Raw genomic sequence first — 25,033 nt, 5'->3', positions numbered from 1 at the left:
CACAAGCAGCTCCCCCAGTCAGGGGAAGGGGAGCAGCAGCATAAGGATGGATGTGCTGCCTGGAAACTTTTTGCAGCTGCTCCCATTCGTTGGAATCCAGCCAATGGGAGCAGCGGGAGGCCGTGCCTTCAACACAGTGCTGGGAGCAGCGCAAGGTGTGAAAACAAGTAAGTGTTCTCCACCACCTCTTTCCCCTCATGCCCAGACCCTGCCCCCTCCCTTTCCCCCGCCTCACTCATATGCCCCAAGCTGAGACCCCCACATCCCCAGCCAGCTCTTGCCCTCTCCCCCCTGGCCAGATACCCACCCACCCCCAGCTTGCTCCTGCCCCCACCTCCTGGCCAAACACCCACCCACAGCCTGTTCCTGCACTCTCCCTCCTGGCCAGACTCTGCACTCTCTCTTGCTCCTGCCCCTTCCCCTTGGCCAGACACCCTACTCCCAGCCTGCTCTTGCATCCTCTCTCCCACCCAGATCTCGCATCCTCACCCCCTTTCTTCATCCCATGTCCTGCCCAGATCCTGCACCCCCTTCTCTAGTTGCCAGTGAATGGGATCTGTCCTACACACTGAACCCCTCATTTCTGGCCCTACCCCAGAGCCCAGGGGAGCCCACAAAATCCACTAACCCTGGAACCACAGAACAGAATCTAGCCTGAGGCCTTGAACTTTAGTCCTCCCTGCCTCTTCCCCGATGGGGTTGGAGCACCAGAGGAGTTAGGTGTCTTAGTTGGGGGCCACATCAGTGAGGGTTGGGGGGTTTTGGAGGGTTTTTTTTTTTTTTGCTTTGCACTTGTGTGGTTCCCCAACTGATTTTTCTGTGGGTCAGTGGCCCCCGACCCCAAAAAGTTCCTCACTCCTGCCATAAATAAAGACAATGTTGAAACCTTTTGTGTTGGACATTTTACTTTATAAAAATGAAGTCTGAACTAACATGAGAAAGTTAAAGAGCTTAAATCTGTTTAATTATTTTGATTAATATTTCCTGTTTTACTGGTTAAATTAAACTGTTCTCCCTAGCACTAGCAAAATGACCCTAACTCTAACACTCAACCCCAATCCTGGAACAGCCCTGCAGTCTGGCTCCCACCTGGCCAAAGGAAGGGCTGGTGACGACTCCCCTCCTGCTGTGGCACAGGTTAGAGAGGAGGCCACGATCTGGCTGTGGTGATCCTGGCGTGGCCCTTTGTTCAGCAGCCCAACCCTTGCCAGGTAAAGTAATCCGGTCTCAGGATCATCCCCCCCACATACTTTACTTCCCACCCCCAGTGTCCTGCCCTGCCTCCTGCTCCTCCCACATACCCCAACTCCCTACCCTGAGCCCCTCATGCACCCTAATCCTGACTCCTACATCTCCACATGCACAAACTACACCCCCAGCAGCAGAAGTCCCATTAAATAAAGTTTGAATACAATGTTTCAATTATACTATTATTAATCATCATATCAATTATCAATAATATTAAGCTGTATATTTTCAGTCATGTCAATGGGCTCTTTGTTGACCACTTGTTCTGAATTTTGATGTAGTTCTGCTTTTTGGTTTGAAAATGTTGCTACTCCCTGTAGCAGTAGCCACTATAGTGAACTAGCCACACTCAACCATCCAAATAGCCACATTGTTCAATTCAACTAGCCACATTCAACCAGCAAAATAGTGGCTAGCGTGTTGGACGCCACGGCCTTAACCCCTCAGAAGCAAGGAAATGGCAGGTTATGTTAGTGGGATTTGACCCAACTGTAATAGGTCTGCAACAAAGTTTCCATGTTGAGGGAAAAACAGAAGTGATTGGGGTGTCACGTGCAGAGACAAGCAACAGAACAACAAGGCAATTAAAATTACAGTATATGTACTTTCAAGATATACTGGCAGTTTAACCAGAAGCCAAAATGTTTGCTTTGAGGAATTCCAATTGTCTGCACATTGAAACAGAGATGATGTACTTCAAAAATACCTTAATATCCAATGTGATTCCTGGAAATAGCTCTTGAGGAAATGATATAGAAAACTGTTCTTTTCCAGTGAGGCCCAAAATGTTTGCATTTTCCCCAGGAAGGAACTGAAGTGGAGCAATGCCAATTCCAATTAAGTGACCTTTATGAATCTTCTCATAGCTTTCTGCTATCACTGCCTTAACACCCTATAAATCGTAAATAAAATAATTGGTGCATAATGATGAAGTTTAACACACACAACCATGAAACATCAAATCGTCTCTAGACTGAGGAGGCAAAAGACAGAAAAGATGATTCTGGGGAAGCGATGGGAGAGAATGAAATTTTCAAAAATTTAAACTAAATTTAAGAAACAACATAAAAGGTAAAGGATAATTAGTTACTGTTTGGCTTCAACATTACTTACTATAAGTCTGCCCTCCATTCCCACTAACCCCTATGAGAGGTGTTGGGTAGGGATGTTAAAAAGTGTTTTTGTGGGGGGGTTTCGGTAAATGTATAACGGCTGAAATTTTCAATAGTTACAGGTTTAACGTGGCGGGGGGTGGGAAGGGGAAGAGGAGGCTCCATGGGACTACAAGCACTGACACTCACGTGCTCCCCACTACTCCTGCTGCCTCTGTATCAGCTGGGGGTGAGGTGAGGAGGGAAGCCTGGTATGTAACTGTGAAGACTAATCGATGGAGCCCAAGGCTCACTGGCCAACTTTTTAAATGAATATGCTTTTGCAACCTTAGTGCATGTGTGGGAAGGTACACATTCCTGGGGCCTGGACCAATAGTATGGGTGTCTGTCATTTAACTAGCTAAAAGTCTGGAATCTCTTATATTGAATCCCCATTTTGTGGGCCAAATCTGATTGCTTACACATTATTGAAATTCAAGAAACTGCCCCTACAATCACCTGTCGTGTTCTATACAGATTTAACCAAGGAAAGAACGGTTACTTACCTTGTAACTACCGTTCTTCAAGATGTGTTGCTCATGTCCATTCTATGTAGGTGTGTACGCGCAGTGTGCACGCGTTGTCTCAGATTTTTCCCTCAGCAGTACCCGTCAATCCCCTTGGAGTGGCGCCGGTATACCGGCCGATAATGACCCCTTCTGGCCCCTACCCTCTCAGTTCCTTCTTACCAGAGTACTCCGAAGAAGGGGAGGCAGGTGGGATTTGGAATGGACATGAGCAACACATCTCAAAAAACAACAGTTACGAGGTAAGTAACCATTTTTTCTTCTTCGAGTGACTGCTCATGTCCATTCCATGTAGGTGACTCCAAAGCACAACCTGAGGAGGTGGGGTCGGAGTTCTAACCTTCCACCAAATGAAGGACCGCTCTACCCAGGGCAGCGTTCCCTCTAGCCTGATGTGACAACACATAGTAGTTTGCAAATGTGTGGCTGGAGAACGAGGTGGTGGCCCTGCAGATGTCCAGGATTGGGACCTGGGCCATGAAGACTGTAGAGGAAGCCACTGCCCTCGTAGAGCATGCCGTGAGGGGCTGGGCTGGGCTGGGCCCCCCTGCCAGACTGTAGCACTCCCTGATGCATGCTATGATCCAGGAGGATAGCCTCTGTGTTGAGACCGGCTGACCTCTTAACTGTTCTGCAACGGCCACAAAAAGCTGCAGCGATTTGTGGAAGGGCTTTGTCCTTCCTAAATAAAAGGCCAAGGCCCTCCTGATATCCGGGGTGTGTAGTGCCTGTTCCTTTCCTGACGCATGAGGTTTGGGTTAAAACAGGACATCTTCCTGCCTATGAGACACGTGAAAGTTCGATATCACCTTAGGTAGGAAGGCAGGGTGGGGCATAGCCTGACCTTATCCTTGAAGAAAACGGTATAGGAAGGGTCCGAGGTGGAGAACCAATGCAGTTTGGGCCACGCCGGGGCGATAAGAATTAGGGATGCCCTGAGCTCCTGCACTTGCAGAAGGACCCTGTGAACTAGTGAGAATGGTGGTAAGGCGTATAGTAGACCCCTGGGCCAGGGGCAGAGTAGCACGTCTCCCAGATAGTCCCTCCCCAGCCCCATGAGGGAGCAGAACCTCCGATACATCTTGTTCTGTCTTGTGGTGAACAGGTCTAGATGGGGAAACACCCTCTTGCGAAAGACAGAAGAAGCGTGTCCCTTCTGAGGGACCACTTGTAGACAGAGAAGGCCCTGTTCAATTGGTCTGCCAGGGCATTCTGGGATCCGGGGAGGTAAGAGGCCATTGGGTAAATATCTGTCCTGATGCAGAGGTTCCACAAGCGGATCGCTTCCTGACACAGGAGGGGAGAGTGAGCCTCGCCCTGTCTGTTGATATATGAGACTGCCATTGTGTTGTCTGACAGGATAAGGACCAACCTACACACAGGCTAGACAGACTGCCCAGAGTTCCCTGACATTTATATGCCTGGAGAGATCGTCCTGGGACCGCATACCTTGAGTCCACATATTCCCCAGATGTGCTCTCCAACCGGTGTCTGATGTGTCCATCACGAGTCAGGTGGGCGGTACGGGTCTGGAGAATGGGACTCTGGCACAGACCTCCTCCTGCTGCGTCCACCAGTCCAACGAACGGAGGACAGTGTCAGGAACTGTCACTTCCTTGGTCCCATGGGGGGAAGGCCCGGTTGTGGACTCACGCTAGCCACATCTGTAGTGGGCACATGCGAAGTCTGGCATGCTGCACAATGTAGGTACATACAGCTATTAGGCCCAGGAGGTGCATGCAGGCCCTGGCCGTCATCACTGGGAAAGCTTGCAATCCCCGGACCACAGACTCGATCACCAAAAAAGTGAGATCTGCGGAGGGAGGCCTTCTCCGTTGTTGAGTCCAGCTTGGTGCCTACGAATTCTATTACTGGTGTAGGCGTTAGGGTCGATTTGGCCACATTCAGAAGTAGGCCCAGGTCCCCGAAGTGATTCTGGACCACAGTGATATGAGCTCACACCGGGTCTTTGGACCAGCCTCTCAGGAGCCAGTTGTCCAGATAGGGGGACACCTGGACGCCCTTCTCCTTAGAGCAGCAGCAACGACTGCCATGCATTTCGTGAAGACCGGGGGGGGAGCGGAGGGCGGGGGAACCTGTAGAAATACCAAAGGGAAGGGCCAGTTTGTAAATTGGTAGTGGTCCCTGCCCACCATAAAGCAGAGAAACTGCTGGTGGCAGGGAGCAATACAAATATGGAAGTAGGCGTCTTTTAGATGTAGGGCAGCGTACCAGTTTCCAAGGGCTAGAGAAAGGATTACAGATGCCAGGGTCTTGAATTTGGTTTTGACAATAAAGGAATTGAGGTCTCAGATCCAGGCTGAAGAAGTTACTCACCTTGGTGCAGTAACGATGGTTCTTTCAAGATGTGTGTCCCCGTGGGTACTCCACTGTAGGTGTCAGGCTCATCCTGGCGCCGCAGAGTGGAGATTTTCAAGAGCCGTAGTCAGCTGGACCGTACATGCACGGCCAGCATTTCGCACCGTTTGCGCCCTTTGATCATCGCACAGTCCGGCTCCCGCCAGTTCCTCTCACCCGTTCAGTCATCTGAAACGAGAAACTGAACACAAGATTCTGAAGCGGAGAGGAGGGTGGGTATTGGAGCACCCACAGGGTCACACATCTCAAAGAACAATCGTTACTACACCAAGGTGAGTAACTACTTCTTCTTCAAGTAGTGTCCCTGTGGGTGCTCCACTGTAGGTGACTCCAGAGCAGTATCCAGCCTGTCTGGTTGGTGGGCCCCAGAATCATGGTCTGCTCTGGCATGAAAGTACAGCAGTGGCTACTGAGGAGTCTGTCGCAAGGTGTGGTAAGATTGCATAGTGCTTCATGAACATAGCACTGGAGGACCACGTGGCCGCTCGACAAATATCACGGAGGGGTACTCCTCGTAGGAAGGCAGTAGATTTGGCCATCACTCTAGTGGAATGGGCCTTTGGTTGGGAAGGTAGTATTTTGTTGTGAACAGAATAACATGTGGTGATACATGAAACTATAAGTCTAACAAGCCGTTGGGAAGACAGTACTTGACCTCTAGATCGTTCAGCAAGAGAAATCAATAAATGGTTCGTTTTCCGCCAGCTGCGTGTCCTTTCAATGTAAAAGGCTAGCACTCGATGGACATTGAGAGTGTGGAGAGATGCCTCTTCGTGTGACCAATGTGGTTTGGAATAGAATGTTGGAAGCACAATTGGCTTGTTAATATGAAAGTCAGTAGATACTTTGGGGATAAACGCCGGATGAGGGCGCAATGACACTGATTCTACAGTGAACCTTGTGTACGGTGGTTCAGACATAAGAGCTGCCAGCTCACTAACCCTACAGGCCGAAATTATGGCTAACAATAATACTAACTTAAGTGCTAGCCTATCAAGTGGGATGGTAGCCAGAGGCTCAAAGGGGGGACGAGTCAAGGTGTCCAGCACCAAATCTAAATTCCAACTTAGGCTTGTGAGAGGAATTGAGGTTTGAGAGCCCTTTTAGGAACCTCTTTGTCATCAGATGGGCGAACACCAACATGCCATCTATAGAGCTGTGGAAGGCCATAACTGCTGCAAGATGTATCCGTAGCAAAGAGGCTGACAAGCCCGACTGCTTGAGATAGAGAGGGTAGTCGAGAATTTGGTGTAGCATGGACATAAATGAATCAATATGATTCTCCGAGCACCAGGTTGCAAATCTGTGTAATTTTGCTATGTAAGTAGTTCTGGTACCGTTCCTCTTACTGCTTCACCTGTTCGGCCTTGTTAAACCAGATAGGAACCAGGTGGCCAGGTGTAACAACTCAGGGTCTGGGTGAACAAGAGAGCCATTGTCCTGGGTGAGTAGGCCTGGTAGGAGAGGAAGAGTGTATGGATGTGGCAGAGACATTCAATGGAGGAACGGGTATCATGGTTGACGTGGCCAGGCAGGGGCTATGAGGATGACTCTGGTTCCATTGGCCTTGATCTTCTCTAAGACCCTGGTTATTGGAACGACTGGAGGGAACGTGCAGAATAGAGAATTCTCCCAGTGGAGCAGAAAGGCATCCCCCAAGGACACTTGTCCAATGCCGGCCGTGGAACAATAAAGGTGACACTTCGCGTTCTTGTGTGTGGCAAAGAGGTCTATTGATGGAAACCCCCAACAACGGAAGACACTGTGCAGAGTGCCACTGCGTATTTCCCACTTGTGGTCGTGGGGAAAGTGCCTGCTCAACAAGTCTGCTATGGCATTGCTGGTACCAGGTAAGTAAGACGCTACCAGTATGATGATGTGGTGGATGCACCAGTTCCATAGGTGGACTGCCCCTGTGCAAAGTGATCAGGACCGAGCACTATCTTGGCAATTCACGGTAGTCGCAATATTGTCGGTGTTCTGACGGTTGTACTGGATATGTAGCTCTGGAAGTAGATGCAAGGATTGCCAACTGCTCTGAGCTCGAGGAGTTTTATATGAAGGGCTGCCTCCAAAGTGGACCAGTGGCCTTGAACCATCATATAGTCCATGTGGGTGCCCCCGCCACTGAAGGAAGCATCTGTAGTTATCTGCTTTGACAACTTGGGTCAGTGGAAGAGTATGCCCGCAAGGAAGTTGTGTGGTTTGGTCCACCATAAAAGAGACATGCGGACGTGGGCCGGAGGGTTCACATATACTGTCACTAGCTAGTGTGGTAGGCAGCGAAAATGCAGTCAAACGTGGCAGACCATGAAGGCGGTAGCAGCCGTATGACCCATTACCTGCAAACAGGTGAGAACCGAAACAGTTGGGGCATGCAGTAGGACCTGCAATAGGTCTTGTATGGTCTGAAACCACTCTACAGGCAAGTAGGCATGTGCCGAAGGAGAATCTAGACAGGCACCTATAAAGTTCAGAGTTTGAGATGGTTCAATTGCGGACTTCTGTTCGTTTATGATTAATCCAAGCGAGTCGAAGGTCTGTCTCTGAGTAGGTTGAGTATTCCGAAGCTAACCAGGGTGGGGTTGTTGGGGGCTCTGTTGGTAGCGCCACCGCTGATGCATGTCTGGCCATCGATTCAGGTTAGCCACGGTGCCAGGGGAGAGGCGGAGGGGGTGGCATGTCTGTGCTCATACCCAGTGAGCTCTGGCTGGGAGTGGTAGTCATGGAGCTCGGTGCCGTAGCAGGTACCGCCCGGGGGCATCGTCCCGGTGATGACTCTGGTGCCGTGTCCCGAGCCATGTCCTGTGCTGGGGCTGAGACTGCCATCGATGCTGAGCCCGGTGACGGAGCTGTAGGGTGGACCGAGTGGTGTTTCCTCACCCTCTTGAATTGCATTGTTGGGCACCCTAATCGCCGCTCAGTGCTGGCTGCTCCCCTGACAGGGGTCGGTGTCGGGGACGACTCAATCAAGTCCCTGGTTGCCTCGAAGGCCTCTGAGGTGGAGGGCTCTGGAAAGTCCCCCAACAGGCTAGGCTCCCGGTGCGGAGATAAACATTCGCCCAACCGTGAGAATGCATGGAAGGCACGTACCACGGGGGCGACCTGCTCCTGTTAGGCCTCTTCTTCTTCTGAGGCACTGGGGCTGTGACCAGTGCCGAAGCCTGCATGGTGCTGGGGAGGTGTGCAAGTGTCCCGACACCTCCCACACCAAGGCCGGTGCTCTCTGGGATGCCAGTGCCGGGTCTGACGCCAGTGCTGGTCATAAGGCTCCCTCCATCGGTATGATTTTGAGATGCGATTCTCTCTTGCTTTTTACGCGGATTAAATGCCTTGCAAATTTTGCAGGCTTCAGAGAGGCGGGCTTCTCCCAGGCACTTAAGACAGGCCGAGTGTGGATCACTACAGGGCATGGGACATTGGCACTTCTTGCATTGCTTAAAGCCTTGAGGCCTGGGCATGCCCTGCTGTGCACGCCTGGTGTGCCGCAGCAACACACTTACCGCAGACAACAACTCTTAACCTAACAACTAATTAACTGATAACAGGAACAACGAGATCAAACATCGAGTACCAGTAAGGCGCTTGCTAAGAAGGAGCTGAGGAACATTCCAACAACCGTTTCGGTGGTAACAAGGAACTGAGAGGGTGGGGGGCCAGCAGGGGTATATATCAGCCAGTATACTGGCGCCACTCCAAGGGGCTCCCTGCTGACCCAACGGGTACTGCTGAGGGAAAAAAATCTCTGACAATGCGTGCACACTGCACATACACACCTACATGGAATGGACATGAGCAATCATTCAAAGAAGAAAAACTATTTTCAAGAAACAAAATACAGGACTATGTAACACTTTAAAGACTAACAAGATGGTTTATTAGATGATGAGCTTTCGTGGGCCAGACCCACTTCCTCAGATCAAATAGTGGAAGAAAATAGTCACAGCCATATATACCAAAGGATACAGTTAAAAAAAATGAACACATATGAAAAGGACAAATCAAATTTCAGAACAGAGAGGGGATGCGGGGGGGGGGAGGGGTAGATGTCTGTGAGCTAATGGTATTAGAGGTGATAATTGGGGAAGCTATCTTTGTAATTGGTAAGATACCCAGATCTGAGGAAGTGGGTCTGGCCCACGAAAGCTCATCATCTAATAAACCATCTTGTTAGTCTTTAAAGTGCTACATAGTCCTCTATTTTGTTTCAGCTACACCAGACTAACACAGCTACATTTCTATCACTATTTTCAAGAACATTCCCCACCCCCACCCCCACCCCGTCCTCTCCACTGGCGTCTAGCTGACTGGACATACACTCCTCAGCTTTCCTTTTTTTCCCTTGACCCTACCTCTCTTAGTTACAATTTATGTTAAGCTCTGTATCATGCCTTTGGTATATTAACTCATATTATTTATGTTAGGTCCTTTTCGTATGTCAAGTAATTCAATTTATGGTAGGCTTCTGGTTACTTAAGGCCATAAAGCTGAATTTTACCTAGAAATCGTATTGCTTACAAATATGTATGTAACCTGTGGAATGTGTGTGAGGTGTGAATTAGAAATAGTCAGTCAAAGGCAGTTTAGGATCTGTGACCTTTTAAGGCAGACAAGAAGATAAATTAACTGAGAAGCGGCCAGAAAATTTCTCTCTCTCTAGGACAAAATATAACATCACAGTAGAAACCAGGGACTGGCCCAGAGAAAATAAAGACTCCTGCAGATCTGAAGGGATCTCCCAAGGAACATCATAGTCGTGTCTCTGGGAAGCTGACGCTTGGCCAGCACTCCAGCCACTAGTGAAATCAAAAGTCATATACACCACACTTGCAGCCTGCCTCCAAACTGCCAGCATGAATGTGACACAAGTGTGTGAGTATCACCTTATTCTTAAGACTCTGTACCAATAAACAACCCCAAAAGCAATACTGCTCTAGCCCACGCTATGTCCAGGTTCGTTCCTCAGCAGGTCTGAGGAAGTGCAACAGAAATATTTGAATTTTAACTAAAAGACAGGTTCTAACATGAATTGATGCTTAAAAACATATTATTTTAAAACACAATATTTGAAAGTAACTTTATCAGAATACAACTGTACCAGTAAAAAAGGCCCCTTCGCAGTCCAGTCTCTTGAGCTACCCAGTCCATACTTCTTCCCTGCTAAAATAATCAAAGGAATGCCCTCTTTCTGGTACAACTCTGCTGCTTCAAACACATCTAGCTGCAGGAAAAAAGAAAACATTAGACAAGCTGTAATCCACAGTTCTTAACTAACAGCCATTTGAACAAATCATAGAATCAGAGAACACTAGAACTAGAAGGGACCTCGGGAGGTAATTAAGTCCAGTCCTCTGCCCTCAAGGCAGCACAAAGTATGGTCTAGACCATCCCTGCTTTAAAATATCTCCAGAGATGGAGATTCCACAACCCCCCCTAGACAATTTATTCCAGTGTTTAACCACCCTGACAGTTAGGAAGTTGTTCCTGATGTCCAACTTAAACCTCCTTTGCTGCAATTTAAGCCCCTTGCTTCTTGTCCTATCCTCAGAGGCCAAAGAGAACAATTTTTCTCCCTTCTCCTTTTAACACTCTTTTTGGTACTTGAAAACAGCTATATGTCCCCTCTCAGTCTTTTCTTTTCTAAACTAAACAAGCCCAATTCCTTCAGTCATCACTCATAGCTCATGTTCTCTATACTTCTAATCATTTTTCCTGCTCTTCTCTAGACCTTCTCCAATTTCACCACATCTTTCTTGCAATGTGGTGCCCAGAACTGGACAAAATACTCAGAAGAATGATTTCTTGTGTCCTGTTCACAACACACCTGTTAATGCATCCCAGAATCGTGTTTGCTTTTTTTGCACAACAGCATCACACTGTTAGCTCATATTTAGCTTCTGGTCCACTATGATCCCTAGATCCCTTTCTGCAGCATCCCTTCCTCAACAGTTGCTTCCCATTCTGTGTGTGTGAAACCAGAGCCGGTCTTAGGGGCGGGCTGAGACTGCATTTTGGGCCGACCTCCCAAATCCTCCCTGCAGGTTTCCCTAGTTACTCCCCGACATCCCCCAACCCCCTTTTTTCCCCCCCTAGACAACTTTTCCCCAGCAGTTTTTTTGAAACCATCTGGCAACCCTACAGGCGAGCAGGGTGCTTGCCTGGGGCCGCCAATTGGTTAGGACTGGCCCTGTGTGAAACTGATTGTTCCTTCCTAAGTGGAGTACTTTGCATTTGTTCTTATTAAACTTCATCCTAGTTACCTCAGGCCATTTTTCCAGTTTCTCCGGATCATTTTGAATTATGACCCTATTCTCCAGCTAGTTATGCACCCACCTTATAGTAGCCTCATCTAAGTTGTAGTTGCCTAGTTTATTGATAAGGTGGTAATGTGAGACCGTATCAAATGACTTACTGAAGTTAAGGTAAACCATGTCCACCCCTTCTCCCTCATCCCCAAGACTTGTTATCCTATCAAAGAAAGCTATCAGATTGGTTTGACATGATTTGTTCTTACAAATCCATGGTTGCTGTTACCTATCCTATTATTTTCTTCCAGATATATGCAGATGAATTTCCTAAATTACTTGCTCTATTATCTTTCCTTAAACTGACTGGTCTGTAGTTTCCTGGGCTGTTTCTATTTCCCTTTTTATAGATGGGCACTATATTTGCCCTTTTCCAGTTTTCTGGAATCTCTCCCGTATTCCATGATTTTTCAAAGGTGATAGCTAAAGGCTTGGATACCTCCTCTATCAGCTCCTTGAGTATTCTAGGATATACTTCATCAGGCCCTGGTGACTTGCAGATATCTAACTTTTCTAAGAAATCTTTAGCATGTTATTTTTTAATTTTATCTTCTAATCCTACCCCCTTCCCACTAGCATTTATTATGTTAGATATTCCATCATCATCAGACTTCTTGGTGAAAACTGAAACAAAGAAGTCATTAAGCACCTCTGCTATTTCCAAGTTTCCCTGTTATTGTTTTTCTCCCACCTCACTGAGCAGTGGCCCCAACCTGTCCTTGGTTTTCCTCTTGCTTCTAATATATGTATGGAATGTCTTCTTGTTAACCTTTATGTCTGTAGCTAGTTTGAGCTCATTTTGTTTCTTTGCCTTTCTAATCCTGCCCCTACATACATGTATTGTTTGTTTATATTTATCCTTAGTAATTTGTCTTAGTTTCCACTTTTTTTATTTTGAGATCATGCAAGATCCCCTGGTTAAGCCAAGGCGTTTTTTTGGCCATACTTTCTATCTTTCCTACGCAGCAGAATAGCTTGCCTTTGGGCCCTTCATAATGTCCCTTTGAAAAACTGCCAGCTCTCTTCAGTTGTTTTTCCTCTTAGTTTTGCTTCCCATGAGACCTTACCTACCAGCTCTTTGAGTTTACCAAAATCTGCCTTCCTGAAATCCATTGTCTCTATTTTGCTGTTCTTCCTTCTACCCCTTCCTTAGAATTGTGAACTCTGTGATTTCACAATCACTTTCACCCAAGCTGCCTTCCACATTCAATTTCTCAACCAGTTCCTCTATTTGTTAAAATCAAATCTAGAACAGCTTCCCCCCAGTAGCTTGTTCAACCTTCTGAAATTAAAAAAAACTGTCTTCAATGCAGTCCAATAACTTCTTGGATTGTCTGTATCCCACTGTGTTAGTTTCCCAACATATGTCTGAATAGTTTAAGTTCCCCATCACCACCAAATCCATGCTCACCGTTTGTCCTGATGGGAAATGAACTGTTTTCGGAGCTGGCTTTCCTATGAATTTATTCAAAAGCTTAATATTTGCAAAGGTACCTCTGGTCATCACAGCATCATTACCTCTTCGAGCTCCATATGAGTTGAATTCACGAGGTGTGAGGCTACAAATAGCATAAGACAATATTTAATATTCAACCAAAAGACTACTGATATTGTTTTGGAGAGTTTTTACCATTAGGTGTTATTGAGCACAAGCTAATGAACATAACAACTATAACTGACCTGCGTTTTAAAGAGACTATTTGGTGACCATCAGGAGGACTATTTTTCTAACAAATGTGCGTTAAACAGTCTATATATGAAATAATTATGTGCAATATCTGCAAGTTCTATTTTCAAGAGTGAGAGAGCTGACTTGGCGGTGAGAGTGAATTCATTTAGTTTGAGATAGTCATGGGCAAACAGTGGGTACCAGGAGCCATTATTTTGATATACTTTGCTGACATCAAACTGGGGTTTATTGGTACAGTATAGCACAATTAGACCATGTAAAATGCTACCAAATAGAAGGTCTGATTCTGAGAGGAGCTGTGCACCTCCTGTGAAGAGCTGAGTACCCTCAGTCTTCATTGGGAGCTCAACTCACTATATTGAATCTGGAATTCTTGATTTGAGAAGCAATTCAGCCTTGAAAAGAGGCATGTTTATGAACAAGCTGATCTCTGATATGTTCTGTGCCAGTTTGCGCTTTTTGCCAAGGACAATAATTTTGCAACAGCCATGGAGTAAACAATTATCCCTATACTGTGTTCAACACCCATCAAACATCAACAGTCTAATTTCTTAAGTAAAATTAATGGAGTAGAACAGAGATTTAGCTCAAGATTAATGCTATCTAATTCTAAATTAACAATTCATCTTTGTTTTGAGATGGCTTTGGCCACAGATCATTATCCTTTTACAATAGTCTATCTCACTAATGTGATCTTTTAAAAGCTTTCAGCAGTTCACAAGGCAAGAGAGATTTCAAATACACTTTTGATCATCTACAATCATAGCTATGACCAGTTTATACTTTAATCAGGAAATATCAACTCATTTCTCTAATGCACAATGGCATTTACAGAACAAAATATTGTTTGATGATAAGTTATTTCAATAGATTCATTAGTTTAATAAAATATACATAGGGTCCTTTGCTTTCAGTTTTTATTTTATTTATTTTTTCCCAGAAAATGCAGTGTTTATTATGAAAAGAACAAAAGCAGATGAAAAATTATTGCATATGTTATTAATTTTTTTGAATAAATGTTCGGGTTTATTTTGGTGGCGAGAAAGACAAGAAAAAGAAACTATTCTGTAGAATAATCCTTTGAATTCTGTTCATTAATACAGTTTGCTGCAGAATTAAAACAGAATTCAAAACACAATGCCAGTTCTGAGTTAAAAAAAACCCAATATATCTCTAAGTAAACAATACATCTCTAATTCCCAAATAAAACTTTTCATTTGAATAAACAGTGTACGGTTGTAGACTTACATCTATTAATCTCTAAATATTTACATTTAATAACTGGGTGACACCATTTGCAGCACATACATACTTCACCCTTTTCTCCTTTCAAATACTTCCCTGAAATGAAATAAAAATTTCATTTTCTTCCCATCCTACGATATTTGCTGTTTGAAGAAGTGGGTTATGCCCACAAAAGCTCATGATGCTATCTATATTTTTGTTAGTCTTTAAGATGCTACTGGACCACTTGTTTTTGAAGCTCCCCCCCATCTTAGTATGTCAAATCTTTAAACTGTTATCAGCTATCAGCTTGAAATGTGTAAATGGTGGGCGTGGGATTCATCGGTATGTTCAGATGTACACACACTTCAGAGCTTGCATATGTGCCAGTTCGTTTATTGTGTGTCATCTAGAACAGTGGTGCACAACCTTTTTTCCACCACAAACCCCATGGCTGGTCCCAGCCGTTGGTGGCCGTTTGGCACGGGGCTCAGATTCAGGTGGCTGGGGGCTGGGCCCAGCCGTTAGGAGCCGCGCAACATGGGGCTCAGATCTGGGCCACCCGGGGCTGGGCCCAGCCATTGGCTGCCGCGTGGCAATTAGACCTGGACGGCCAGGGGCTGGGCGCGGCCATTGGTGGCCATACAGCATGGCACTTAGGCCCAGGCAGCTAGAGGCTGGGCCCAGCTGTTGGAGGTGGCACAGCGACCCCCGAGGAAGACATCCGTGACACCCCTGGGGGTCGCAACCCATGGGTTGCGCACCACTGATCTAGAATACTACATAGCCTTATTTCAACAGGCAGCTTTGCATACACACACACGGACTAAGGTATTACTGTAATTACATATACATAATGTAATGCAGGGGTTCTCAAAGTTTGTGATACTGCACCCCCCTCTACATTGCTCGTGGCCTCCTGGGCAGTCAGGACCCACAGTTTGAGAAATGCAGATGTAATGGACTGTGTTTTCCTAATATTTTAAAAAAATCCTTGTTTTGTATTTGAATGATACAAAAGTAGAGTGAAAATTAGAAAAAAATGGAATAACACTTTTTGTAAAACCCAGGAACTTTTGGTAAAAATTGGTTTAAAATGAAAACAAAGGGGCTTAAATATGTGTTACAGTCCATACCCTTTGTTTGTCAGATACTTAGCAGCAGCGCTATTCCTTGCAATACTTCCAGCAGGTGATATGTGGTCTGTAGTTATAGAATCTCCCAAATAAAGCAAAACATGGGCATTTTCAATTGATTGTAGTGAAACTGGTTCTTTGACCTGTTGGGGAAGGAAGAAAAAAAAAAAAAAAAAAAGAAATTCATAATTCCCCCTCCCTCAGGATTCCTAGCACAAATCATATTTAAAGAGGTGTGTTTACAACAAAAATGGAGCATCCATCCATCTATGAGCTCCATTCATTCCAATGGGGCGAACACCAGTTATACTTACAAGCTTATCAAAAAAAGGAGGACATCGGATGTATGTGGACTTCAAATCCCATGGAAACAAAACAGACTCCGGGGCTTCCAGAAAATTCCATCGTTTATTTCCTTTCTGTAAAAGGAGTGTGGTGTTAGTCAATAAGACTATCAGAAAAAAATCTTAGTTCATGGTATCAGAATTACAGCTGCTCTTTCAACCAGAAGATACAGTAAAGGTATGCTGAAATGCACTGTTTTCTAAACCATTTAAAATGACAGATGTATCTTACCTCCATTTTTTCTTTCAATTCTTTAAATATGGATGATATCACATATTCCTCCTCAACTTGCTGAAGTTCTTCTCGAGTAGGCCAAACATCATGCAGGTAGATATTTTTGCCACTAGGATCAATGCCTATGTAAAAGGGTTTTTTGTAAGCAAGAAACACCAACCAAGCAAATAAAACCTGAATTTATTCAAAGAAGCTACAGCAAACCCCAAAGAAATAATCAGCTAACCAATTTATTTCTTAGCTGCTAGTAATGAAAAGCATGATCATTCTTTGTCTAGTACTATAACAACGTGGTATTTCCTGCATGCTCAAATGTTACTTAAATGAAACAAAAGCCTTGTGAAAAAATTGGGGAAATAAAATATAGTTTCCCCTTTCTCTCACAAGATGAAATAGCTGAGAAAAAAATAAAAGAAGAGATGAAAAGGTCTGAGGCTGATAGCTCTGTTTCCAAACAGAAAATGCAAAAATTTCAACCCTCCGAAAGGCACAGATTGTAAAGCAAAGCACCCAAAGAAAACCCAGTACTACTCTGAAACAAGAGATATAAAGAAATTGTTACCTAAAGGCTCAGTACTGAAATCTATATTAACAGTGCCTGCTATAGCATAAGCAACTACTAAAGGTGGAGAAGCAAGGTAGTTGGCACGGACACAATCGCAGAGACGGCCTTCAAAGTTTTTGTTTCCAGACAAAACTCCACAAGCGACTAATTCACCCTGAAAGGTAGAAATAAGTATTTTTATAGGTGCATTAACGACAGTTTGTTTAATTTCTGTTGTCTTTTCTTTTTTTAAAAAAAGTTTAAAGGCCCCCTTTATTACTAATGGAAGTCTTAAACAGGAAAGGTATTTTGCTCATTCCCACTATTCACTCTTCGTCCCCTCATGTCTCCTCTTAGCCAATTGGACTAGTTCTCCCCTCCCTTCTCCTACCTCTTATCATTGATTTTTCCCAGGCTAGTGCCTCAATTACTCCTTTACTGCTCATGGCAGTCTTAAGGGCTGAGCAGCTTTTAGCACTGACATGGCTAACAGCAGCTTACCATTTACTTGTCTATAAGTTGCTCACTCTCGTGACATTTTGTTAATAATCCAGAACACATTTGTGCTTCAGAGAGTTACTAGATCTAATATATATATTTGAGAATGTGTGTGTGTCTGTGTGACTATCTGTTTAAGAACTCCTCCTAAATGGTAAAAGCTAGGATCACCAAATTCAGTATACAGCTTCCTCTTCTAACTTAAATCAAGGTAAAGATTTGGTTGTACTAAGAAAATGGAATGTGCTTGGAACGGGATTGCTTCTCAGAAAACCATATAGACGAGAGACAGAATCACTAAGCAGGTGAAAGGGGTGGCTAGAGGCACAACCACAGCCCCTCCTCCACCATCCAGGATTGCCTCTCAGCCCCCAGGCACCCTTTAGGGAGGGAAGGCTGAAGCTCCCCTCACCCTTCACCTCCTCACCCCCGCAATTCCCCCTTTGTCAGGGAGCATGGGGAAGTGCACAGTTTCCTGCATTCCTCACTCTGGCTGGGGAGAGCAGGGGGCAGATGAATCTAGACCTGTCCCAGCTGGGGTACATGCATCCCTCCCTGAGCTGTGCCTGCTGGAACTGCAGCAGCCACAGAGAGCTTCTCACCTGGCCACTAGCTGCTGTGGTGAGAGAGGACTGGGGTAGTCTTCTCACCTTGGGACAGCCTGCATACTGAACCCCTCATCCCCAGCCCCACCCCATAGCAATAACTTAAATGAAGCATGTACTTTTCCAAAAAAACAAAAATTAATTCAGTTAAGGACCCAAGCAATGCTGTGTAAATCTTCTACAGGTTGAACCTCTCTTAACCAGGACTCTCTGGTCCAGCAACATCCCTGGTTTGGAAGGACCAGAGTCCCATGGAGGGCTGGTGGCTGGGAGCCCTAAAGCAGGGCTGGAGTTCAGTAATGGGTCTACCTTGTGGCAAAGAAACCAGGAGCCCAGGAGCAGGACTGCTACCCAGTGGCAAAACAGCAGGGGAGGCAGAAGGGGCAGGAGTCCAGCAGCAGGGCTAGAACCCAGTGGCAAAACTGCCCGACAAGACCAGGAGGCAGTGGGGTTGTCCTGTGATGCGGCCAGGAGCCTGGCAGCATGGCTGTTGGGCAGCTCAGCAGCATGGCGGGACTAGGAGGCAGCAAGGCTACTCCTTGGAGCCAGGTGCCCAACCATGAGGATGCTGGGGTGGTGGTGGAGGGGGAGGGAGGGAAGATGGGAGAGGAACCTGGGAATGTGGATGCAGCAGGCTGCCATGTTGGAGTCAAGAGCCCTGCAAAGCAGAGGGGCCAGCGGCAGGGGGAAGATGGCTGGGTAGTTGGCAGTGAGTCCGCAGCTAGAGGAGCTGGTGGCAGGGGGCCTAGAAATGACCTTTACTGGTCTGGCAAAATCCCTCCTCTGGGACCGGTCAGAAATTCAGTATATGTATATATTACACACAACATGACTAACTTTTTCAATAATATACAAACCTCGTCTTACAGCTGAGATCTGAGTAATATAAAGTTGTTTTCACTAATACTTTTTTATTATTACAGACACCAAATTAGTCACTTTATATACCCCACTGGGCATGCAAAAACATATCTCCAAATGTACTGCAAAATTCCTGCTAAGGACAAAGTATATTACTTCATATAGATGGTTTTATTTCCTGACCTTTTGAATATACAAACATCTGCTACTTTGTATATGCACTGTCAGAATCTTAAAGCTGTACCTGTTTTATTGCATTCCGAATGGCTTCTGGCAAGGGAGCAGTGTTTCCAACACATGTTGAACAACCATATCCAACAACCTCAAACCTGAATTGAAAAACTGGAGTGAGTAGCACATTCCATTATTAAAACAAAACAAAATACAAAAACAAACAAAAAAGATCCCCACCCAACTCAACCCACAAATGGTTACTCAGTTTTTTAACTGTTGTTCGAGATGTGTTGCTCACATCTTCTCCAATTGTAGTGCGTGCGCACCACGTGCACAACTGCTGGAAAGTTTTACTTTAGCTGCCATCCATCAGATCAGCTGTGGAGCACCCCTAGAGTGGCAACAGTGCAGCACACTTATCTGACCTTGCCAACCCAACTACCCTTCAGTTCCTTCTTGACGACTACTCCGATACTGGGAAAGGAGGGTGGGTATGGAGTAGATATAACCACACATCTCAAACGACAGGTATAGAGCTGAGTAATTTTTTTTCTTCAAGTGCTTGTTCATATGTATTCCAATTGAAGTGTATCACAAGCCTTAGCCAGGAGGAGGGGTCAGAGACTCAAGTACCACAGCCCCAAAGGCCACATCTCTTCTGGACTGATGCACAATAGTGGGATCTAGGAGGCAAGGGAGGAACAGGGACAGGCAGGGAAATGTCCCCCTGGGTAAGTCCTCTCCTTCAGCCAGTGGCAACTGTGCCACCCTCTGCTCCTCGGGCCCTGCCAAATCTGGTTGCACCGAGGCAGGGCCTGCCTGCTCACCCATGCACACCAGGAAAGGGGTGCCTCCAGTGCCTGAAGGGAGCTGTTGGTAATAGGAGGAGGGGCAGCTGCAGAGGCTGGATTGCTGGGGGGGCTGGCGGTGTTAGGGCCAGCGCTCTCCTGGGCCCCAGGGGGTCTGGACGCCTCCTCAGACCAGGCCAGTCCCTCTAGATGTGCTCCATCGCCCTGCAGAGGAAGCCTAGTCAGGGTCGCGACGCGGGACGGCCAGGGGAGGATGGGCCGCACGCGCTGCGGGGCCGAACTTATGCCGTTACAGGGCATGGGAAAGCGCCGGTGGTGGGAGAACCTGCCGGGGAGCGCGGCGGGGAAGCCGCGGAAGCAGGGCAGCTGGTCCAGAGCAGCGAAATGGCCATAGTGGGGGGGGGGGAGTCTGGCACCGGCGCAGGCACACTTGGCACAGGGCCAGCTGGCCGGATGATGCAGCAGGATGACATCATCCACCGGTGCGGCACCCGCCACACAAAAAGGTTGGGGACCACTGCACTAGCAGGATGGGATAGGGGACAAGGTGGTGGGTACACAGCGGGGGTGCTGGCTCCTCCAGCTGCACTGGGGCAGGAGGAAACTATGGGGCTAGCATGGAGGATGCAGTGTACGTGGGGGCTAACTAAAAGGGGAGGGAAGGGACACAAGTGCTCGAGGAGGGGACCAGGGCGCACTGGGCAATGGCAGAGGGCAAAGGGAGTAAATGCTGGGTGGGTAAGAGATGAGGCAGGGGAAAAGCAGTTGCTGGGAAGACAGAGCAAAAACCGCAGCAGGCTGACCAGGGTGGGGCAGGCAAGCGAACTGTGTGGAGCTTGGGCAGCGAGGGGAACAAACAAACAGACTCTATGCTAGGGTAAAACTTTCTGACAGTCGTGCACACAGCACATGCACCCCTCAACTGGAATACATATGAACTAGTACTCAAAGAACAAGTGTTAGTGAAACATTTGAAGTTAAGGGTTTGGGAATTTGTTTGTTTTTGTTTTGCATTAGTTAGATTTTTATTGTGTGTACAATGAAAAGAGCAGTCTCACAGACAATGGGACTAGTCAGATGCTTAATGTGAGGCACCTTGCTGAACTGGGGCCATATCTAAGGACTATAAATAAATCCACTTCCACATTCACCAGTTTTCTCTGTCTGTATGATTGAAGAAGTTAAACTTACCCAAGTTTACTGAGGTATGGTAACACTCCACTTGAACTGAGGTAATGTGTAACCATCCCACTACCTGGAGATAAACTTGTTCTTATATAAGGTTGAACCACCAGTCCAGCTGAGACAGCTTTTCTGGCCAAAAGACCTAACGAACAAAACAACAGTTAAACAAAACTTGTGAATATGTATTGGAAAAAATCATGAAATTTACCGCTACCATAATAGTGTCAGGTAGGTAAATTACTGTTCTAAGGGCAGGATAAGGCAAATCACAATTTGCTTTTTCTTAAGGAAATGGTTTAAAAGAAGTATATATCTGTAATATTCTTTAGACAATAACATTTTTATATGTCCTACTTGTTTTCCTAATCAGATCAAGTCCATTTTCTTGCGCTTACCTGAAAGAAAATCTCTTTTCCACATTCTAATGGATGGTCTACTGGTTGGAGCATGGCAGGGTGGTCTGGGCTAGGTTTTATTTTGATCTCTGTCACTGACTTTTCAATTCCTGATGTTAAAGCTCATGTAGCATCTGACTACAGGCTAAACATCACCTTTCCATTCAGGGATCAAAATCTTCTGACACTCTCAATGGTTAAGTTGAGATCCCTAGCCTTTTGAAAGGAGCCCTAAATAGATGTTAAAATGCATGTATTCGGGTAAATGTTTAACCGCCGGAAATTTCAGCAGTTACATGTTTACTTATGGGGGAGGTGGGTTCCCTCTAAGCTGGGCGGCAGCACAGCCCTGAAGCTGGATGGGGCTCATTAAGCAGCCAGTGTCCCTACTGGAGGGAGAGACTTGCTGCTGTGTCCTCAGCAGGGAACTGCTGCTGTAGCTGAGGGAGAAGTTCCCCTCCCCCTGCCAGGCAGCACCGTGCAGGGCAGCCCTGAGCCCCTGACTGGGAGGGGCTCATTAAACAGCTGAGGGGCTGTGCTGCTCTGCCCCTTGGAACTCTGGTGCTCATGGGGAGCTGTCTTAAAAGCTGGCTCCTCATACATACCAGTTCCCGCCTGCCCTGCCCTCTCCCCACCCTCGCTGCTGCCTCTGTATCAGAAGCAGCAGTGTGGGGGCAGGGGCAGGTGGGAGCCAGCTTTTGAATTGGCTCCCCATGAGCACTGGCTACCGCAAAGCCACCTGCTCCCCCCGCGCTGTCTGCCTCCCTCCATCAGAGGCAGCAGCTTGGGGAGGGGGGGCCCCCCGCACAATCACAGATTGTTTAATTTATCATCTGAAATTATCAAATACAATCTTAATAAAATCTGATGCCTATGAACGTAGTTCTCACAAGACCACAGCGAATAATTGTACAGCACTATGTTCGATAAAAGCCACTACAGCCGCTCCCCGAGTTACGACCACCTCCACTTACGACCAAAGCGGTCATAAATGCAGATCCGAGTTACAAACGGCGATCCGTGCTTACGAACAGCGCAGTCGCCATGTAACTCTATGGCAGTGGTCCCCAAACTTTTGGGGCTGCCGGGCGCCTGGGGGCGGGGCCGGTCACGCACTGCGCGTACGGGGGCGGGGCCACTCACAGGCCACGTGACTAGGGGCGGGGCCAAGCATGCGCCGCACGCCCGAGGCCGGCAGCGGCATGTGCCGCGATCCCGGGCAGGGGCTGACCAGGTTCCGCACGACGCCCCCGGGGCCAGGGCTGGGGCCAGGCGCGGCACCGCCGGGGCCGGCAAGGGCATGCACGGCACCCCCGAGGGCGGGGGCGGGGCCAGGGCCCGGGCCAGCAAGGGCACGCGCGGCACACCCGGGGCCGGCCATGTGCCCGAGGCTGGCACCTGCCGCACGCCCGGGGGCGGGGCAAGCCCAGATTGCTCCGCGAGTGCATGTAAAGGGCCCAGCGGGCGCCATGGTGCCCGCAGGCACCGGGTTGGGGACCACGGCTCTATGGGATCTGAGTTACGAACACTTCGAGTTACGGACCAAGTGTTGGTCCGTAACTTGTTCATAACTTGGAGAGCGGCTGTACTCATTAAACTCAGGAATTGAGGCCTAAAAATACCATCAATTGTCTAATTTTGAGCTAACAAGTCTGGACACTGAAAATTCAGGTCAAAATTGATGAAGACTATGTAAACACCAGATTGAAATAGGTTAGTTGTTACCAGTCACAACATACCTGCAGCAAGCATGACAGATGGATTGCAGTTATTTGTACAACTGATTACTGCAGCAATGACAACAGATCCGTGAGACAATCTGTACTCATTTCCTTCATATTTAACAGGCACAATGTCATTTTGTTTCTCAGCAGCAATCTGAAACCCTTTAAAGCCAATCTAGATGACCAAATATATAACAAGTCAAAAACATAGACAGTTCAACAGCTATAGATCAGAGTTGAACAGATATGTACTTCACCATAGGAGGATAATCTGGACCATCACTTAAGACTCACATGCTCCGTGAAAGTGCTTATCAGTCATATGAGTGGACTAAAATCTAACAGGCTTTCAAAGAAATCTTCAGAAATGAATGCAAGTTCTCATTTCCTCAAATGAACTTTCTTTATAATTGCCATTGTTAATAGTACAAAATGTATGGCAATGAGTACCTATATATTAAAAGCAAGCTCAAATCCTTATCTTCTCCCGCCCTTTCTTTTAGAGGAATTCTCATAGGGTATGTCTACACTACAGTGGTAATTCGAGTTATCTTAATTCGAAATAGTTAATTCGAATTAAGCTAATTCGAATTAACGCGTCTACACAAAAATGCAGTTCGAATTAGCATTTTGCTAATTCAAAATACTGCATTCACACTGACTGGACACAGACTCAGATTTAAGGCCAGCCAGAACCAGGTCAGGCAGGGCATCAGGTCAGGAGTGTCTGTGTATGGCAGCTGCCTGAAGCTATCCGATGCCTGTGCTTGAAGGGACACCCTCCTGCCCTCTGGGTAGCTGGTTCTCAGGTGCCCCTGCTTGCTTGCCTGCCTCGATGAGGGACAGCAAAGCATTTGGGTCTCTGCGTGCTCTGGTTGCCCTCACTTAGGACCCCCAGCACTTTGCAACATGGAGCCGGAGCTGCCCCTGGATACTCTGGTACTTCTCATGGATGTGTTGCTGCGAGCCTGGCTGCACTTTCTGCAGGCTGCCATCACGGAGGTCCATCGGGGGGCTGTCAGTATCCAGGAGGCCCTGCAGGAGAGCTTCCACCCTGAGGAGCACTAATAGCCTCCCTGGTGTGCCCCACTGGAGGCTTGTGTCTCATTCCTCCCTTCTACCACTTACCCCTCCCTAACTCCCCCTCCTGATGTCAAATAAAAACACATTTCTTGCCAAAAACAAACTCTCTTTATTGACTGAACCTGGGGTGGGAATGAGGGTGGGAGAGGGGAGGGGGAAACCTGGGAGAAGGGAGCTGGAAAGAGGAGGCAAGGGGCGGAAGAGGGAGGAGAAGTTCAGGGTTGGGGGTCTTGCCGGACCAACTTAATTTTCATGCAAACCTGCTCCTGGGTTCGCATGTGGCCTTTGGTGGCCAGGCTGGCAGCTTTCCTGCCATAGACGGCTGCGTTCCTCTGTCTAGTGCAGAGATCATGGACACTGGAGGCATCCCCACAAACCTGAGTACGGTCCACCCTGATCTCCACACTGGACTCCTGAGGCGCAGTGGAGAGCTGGCTGCCAGTGGCTTGCTGGCTCATGTTTTGGGGCCACTGCTGGCTCTGGGCCGGGAGAAGAGTTTTCCTGGTTTGGCACAGAGTGGCCACCAGGGAAAACTGGTAAGGCTGGAGGCCAGCTAATTCGGACTACGTGTGTACCCAGCGCTTATTCCGAATTAGCTAATTCGAGTCTGGCGTTACTCCGCATAGAATGAGGTTTACCAACTTGAATTAAGTGCCCCGCTATTTTGAATGTAATTCGAAATAGCGGTTTGCTTGTGTAGACGCTATGGAAGTTAATTTGGAATAACAGCTGTTATTCCGAATTAACGTTGCAGTGTAGACATACCCTTACTCAAAGTAGGCAGCATTCACGCAGGTACATAAACTTAAAAAAAAAAAAAAAGAGAGATGGTCCTATAGCACCTTCGAGACTAACAAAAACCTTCATATACATAGTATCAGGAGCTTTCATGGGCACAATTCACATCTTCAGATGA

The 25,033-nt window shown here is 47.0% G+C and overlaps 1 protein-coding gene across 1 annotated transcript in view; it reads right to left on the bottom strand.

Annotated features, from left to right (window-relative positions):
• The window catches only part of IREB2 (iron responsive element binding protein 2), a 63,275-nt gene that overhangs the window by 4,277 nt on the left and 33,965 nt on the right, over positions 1-25,033 (bottom strand). Inside the window, exons 12-21 of the mRNA XM_075897605.2 lie at positions 23,050-23,209; positions 20,922-21,057; positions 18,992-19,076; positions 16,802-16,958; positions 16,237-16,361; positions 15,975-16,079; positions 15,661-15,803; positions 13,022-13,169; positions 10,404-10,526; positions 1,955-2,140 (exon numbers count right to left, since the gene is read on the bottom strand). Coding sequence (XP_075753720.2) covers positions 1,955-2,140; positions 10,404-10,526; positions 13,022-13,169; positions 15,661-15,803; positions 15,975-16,079; positions 16,237-16,361; positions 16,802-16,958; positions 18,992-19,076; positions 20,922-21,057; positions 23,050-23,209 — 1,368 coding nt within the window. The remainder of the gene's footprint in view (positions 1-1,954; positions 2,141-10,403; positions 10,527-13,021; positions 13,170-15,660; positions 15,804-15,974; positions 16,080-16,236; positions 16,362-16,801; positions 16,959-18,991; positions 19,077-20,921; positions 21,058-23,049; positions 23,210-25,033) is intronic.

This window comes from Pelodiscus sinensis, chromosome 14, assembly GCF_052426305.1.
Source record: "Pelodiscus sinensis isolate ZL-2025 chromosome 14, ASM5242630v1, whole genome shotgun sequence".
In the NCBI taxonomy this organism is placed as follows: Eukaryota; Metazoa; Chordata; order Testudines; family Trionychidae; genus Pelodiscus; species Pelodiscus sinensis.
This window is presented reverse-complemented; position numbering and strand designations above follow the sequence as displayed.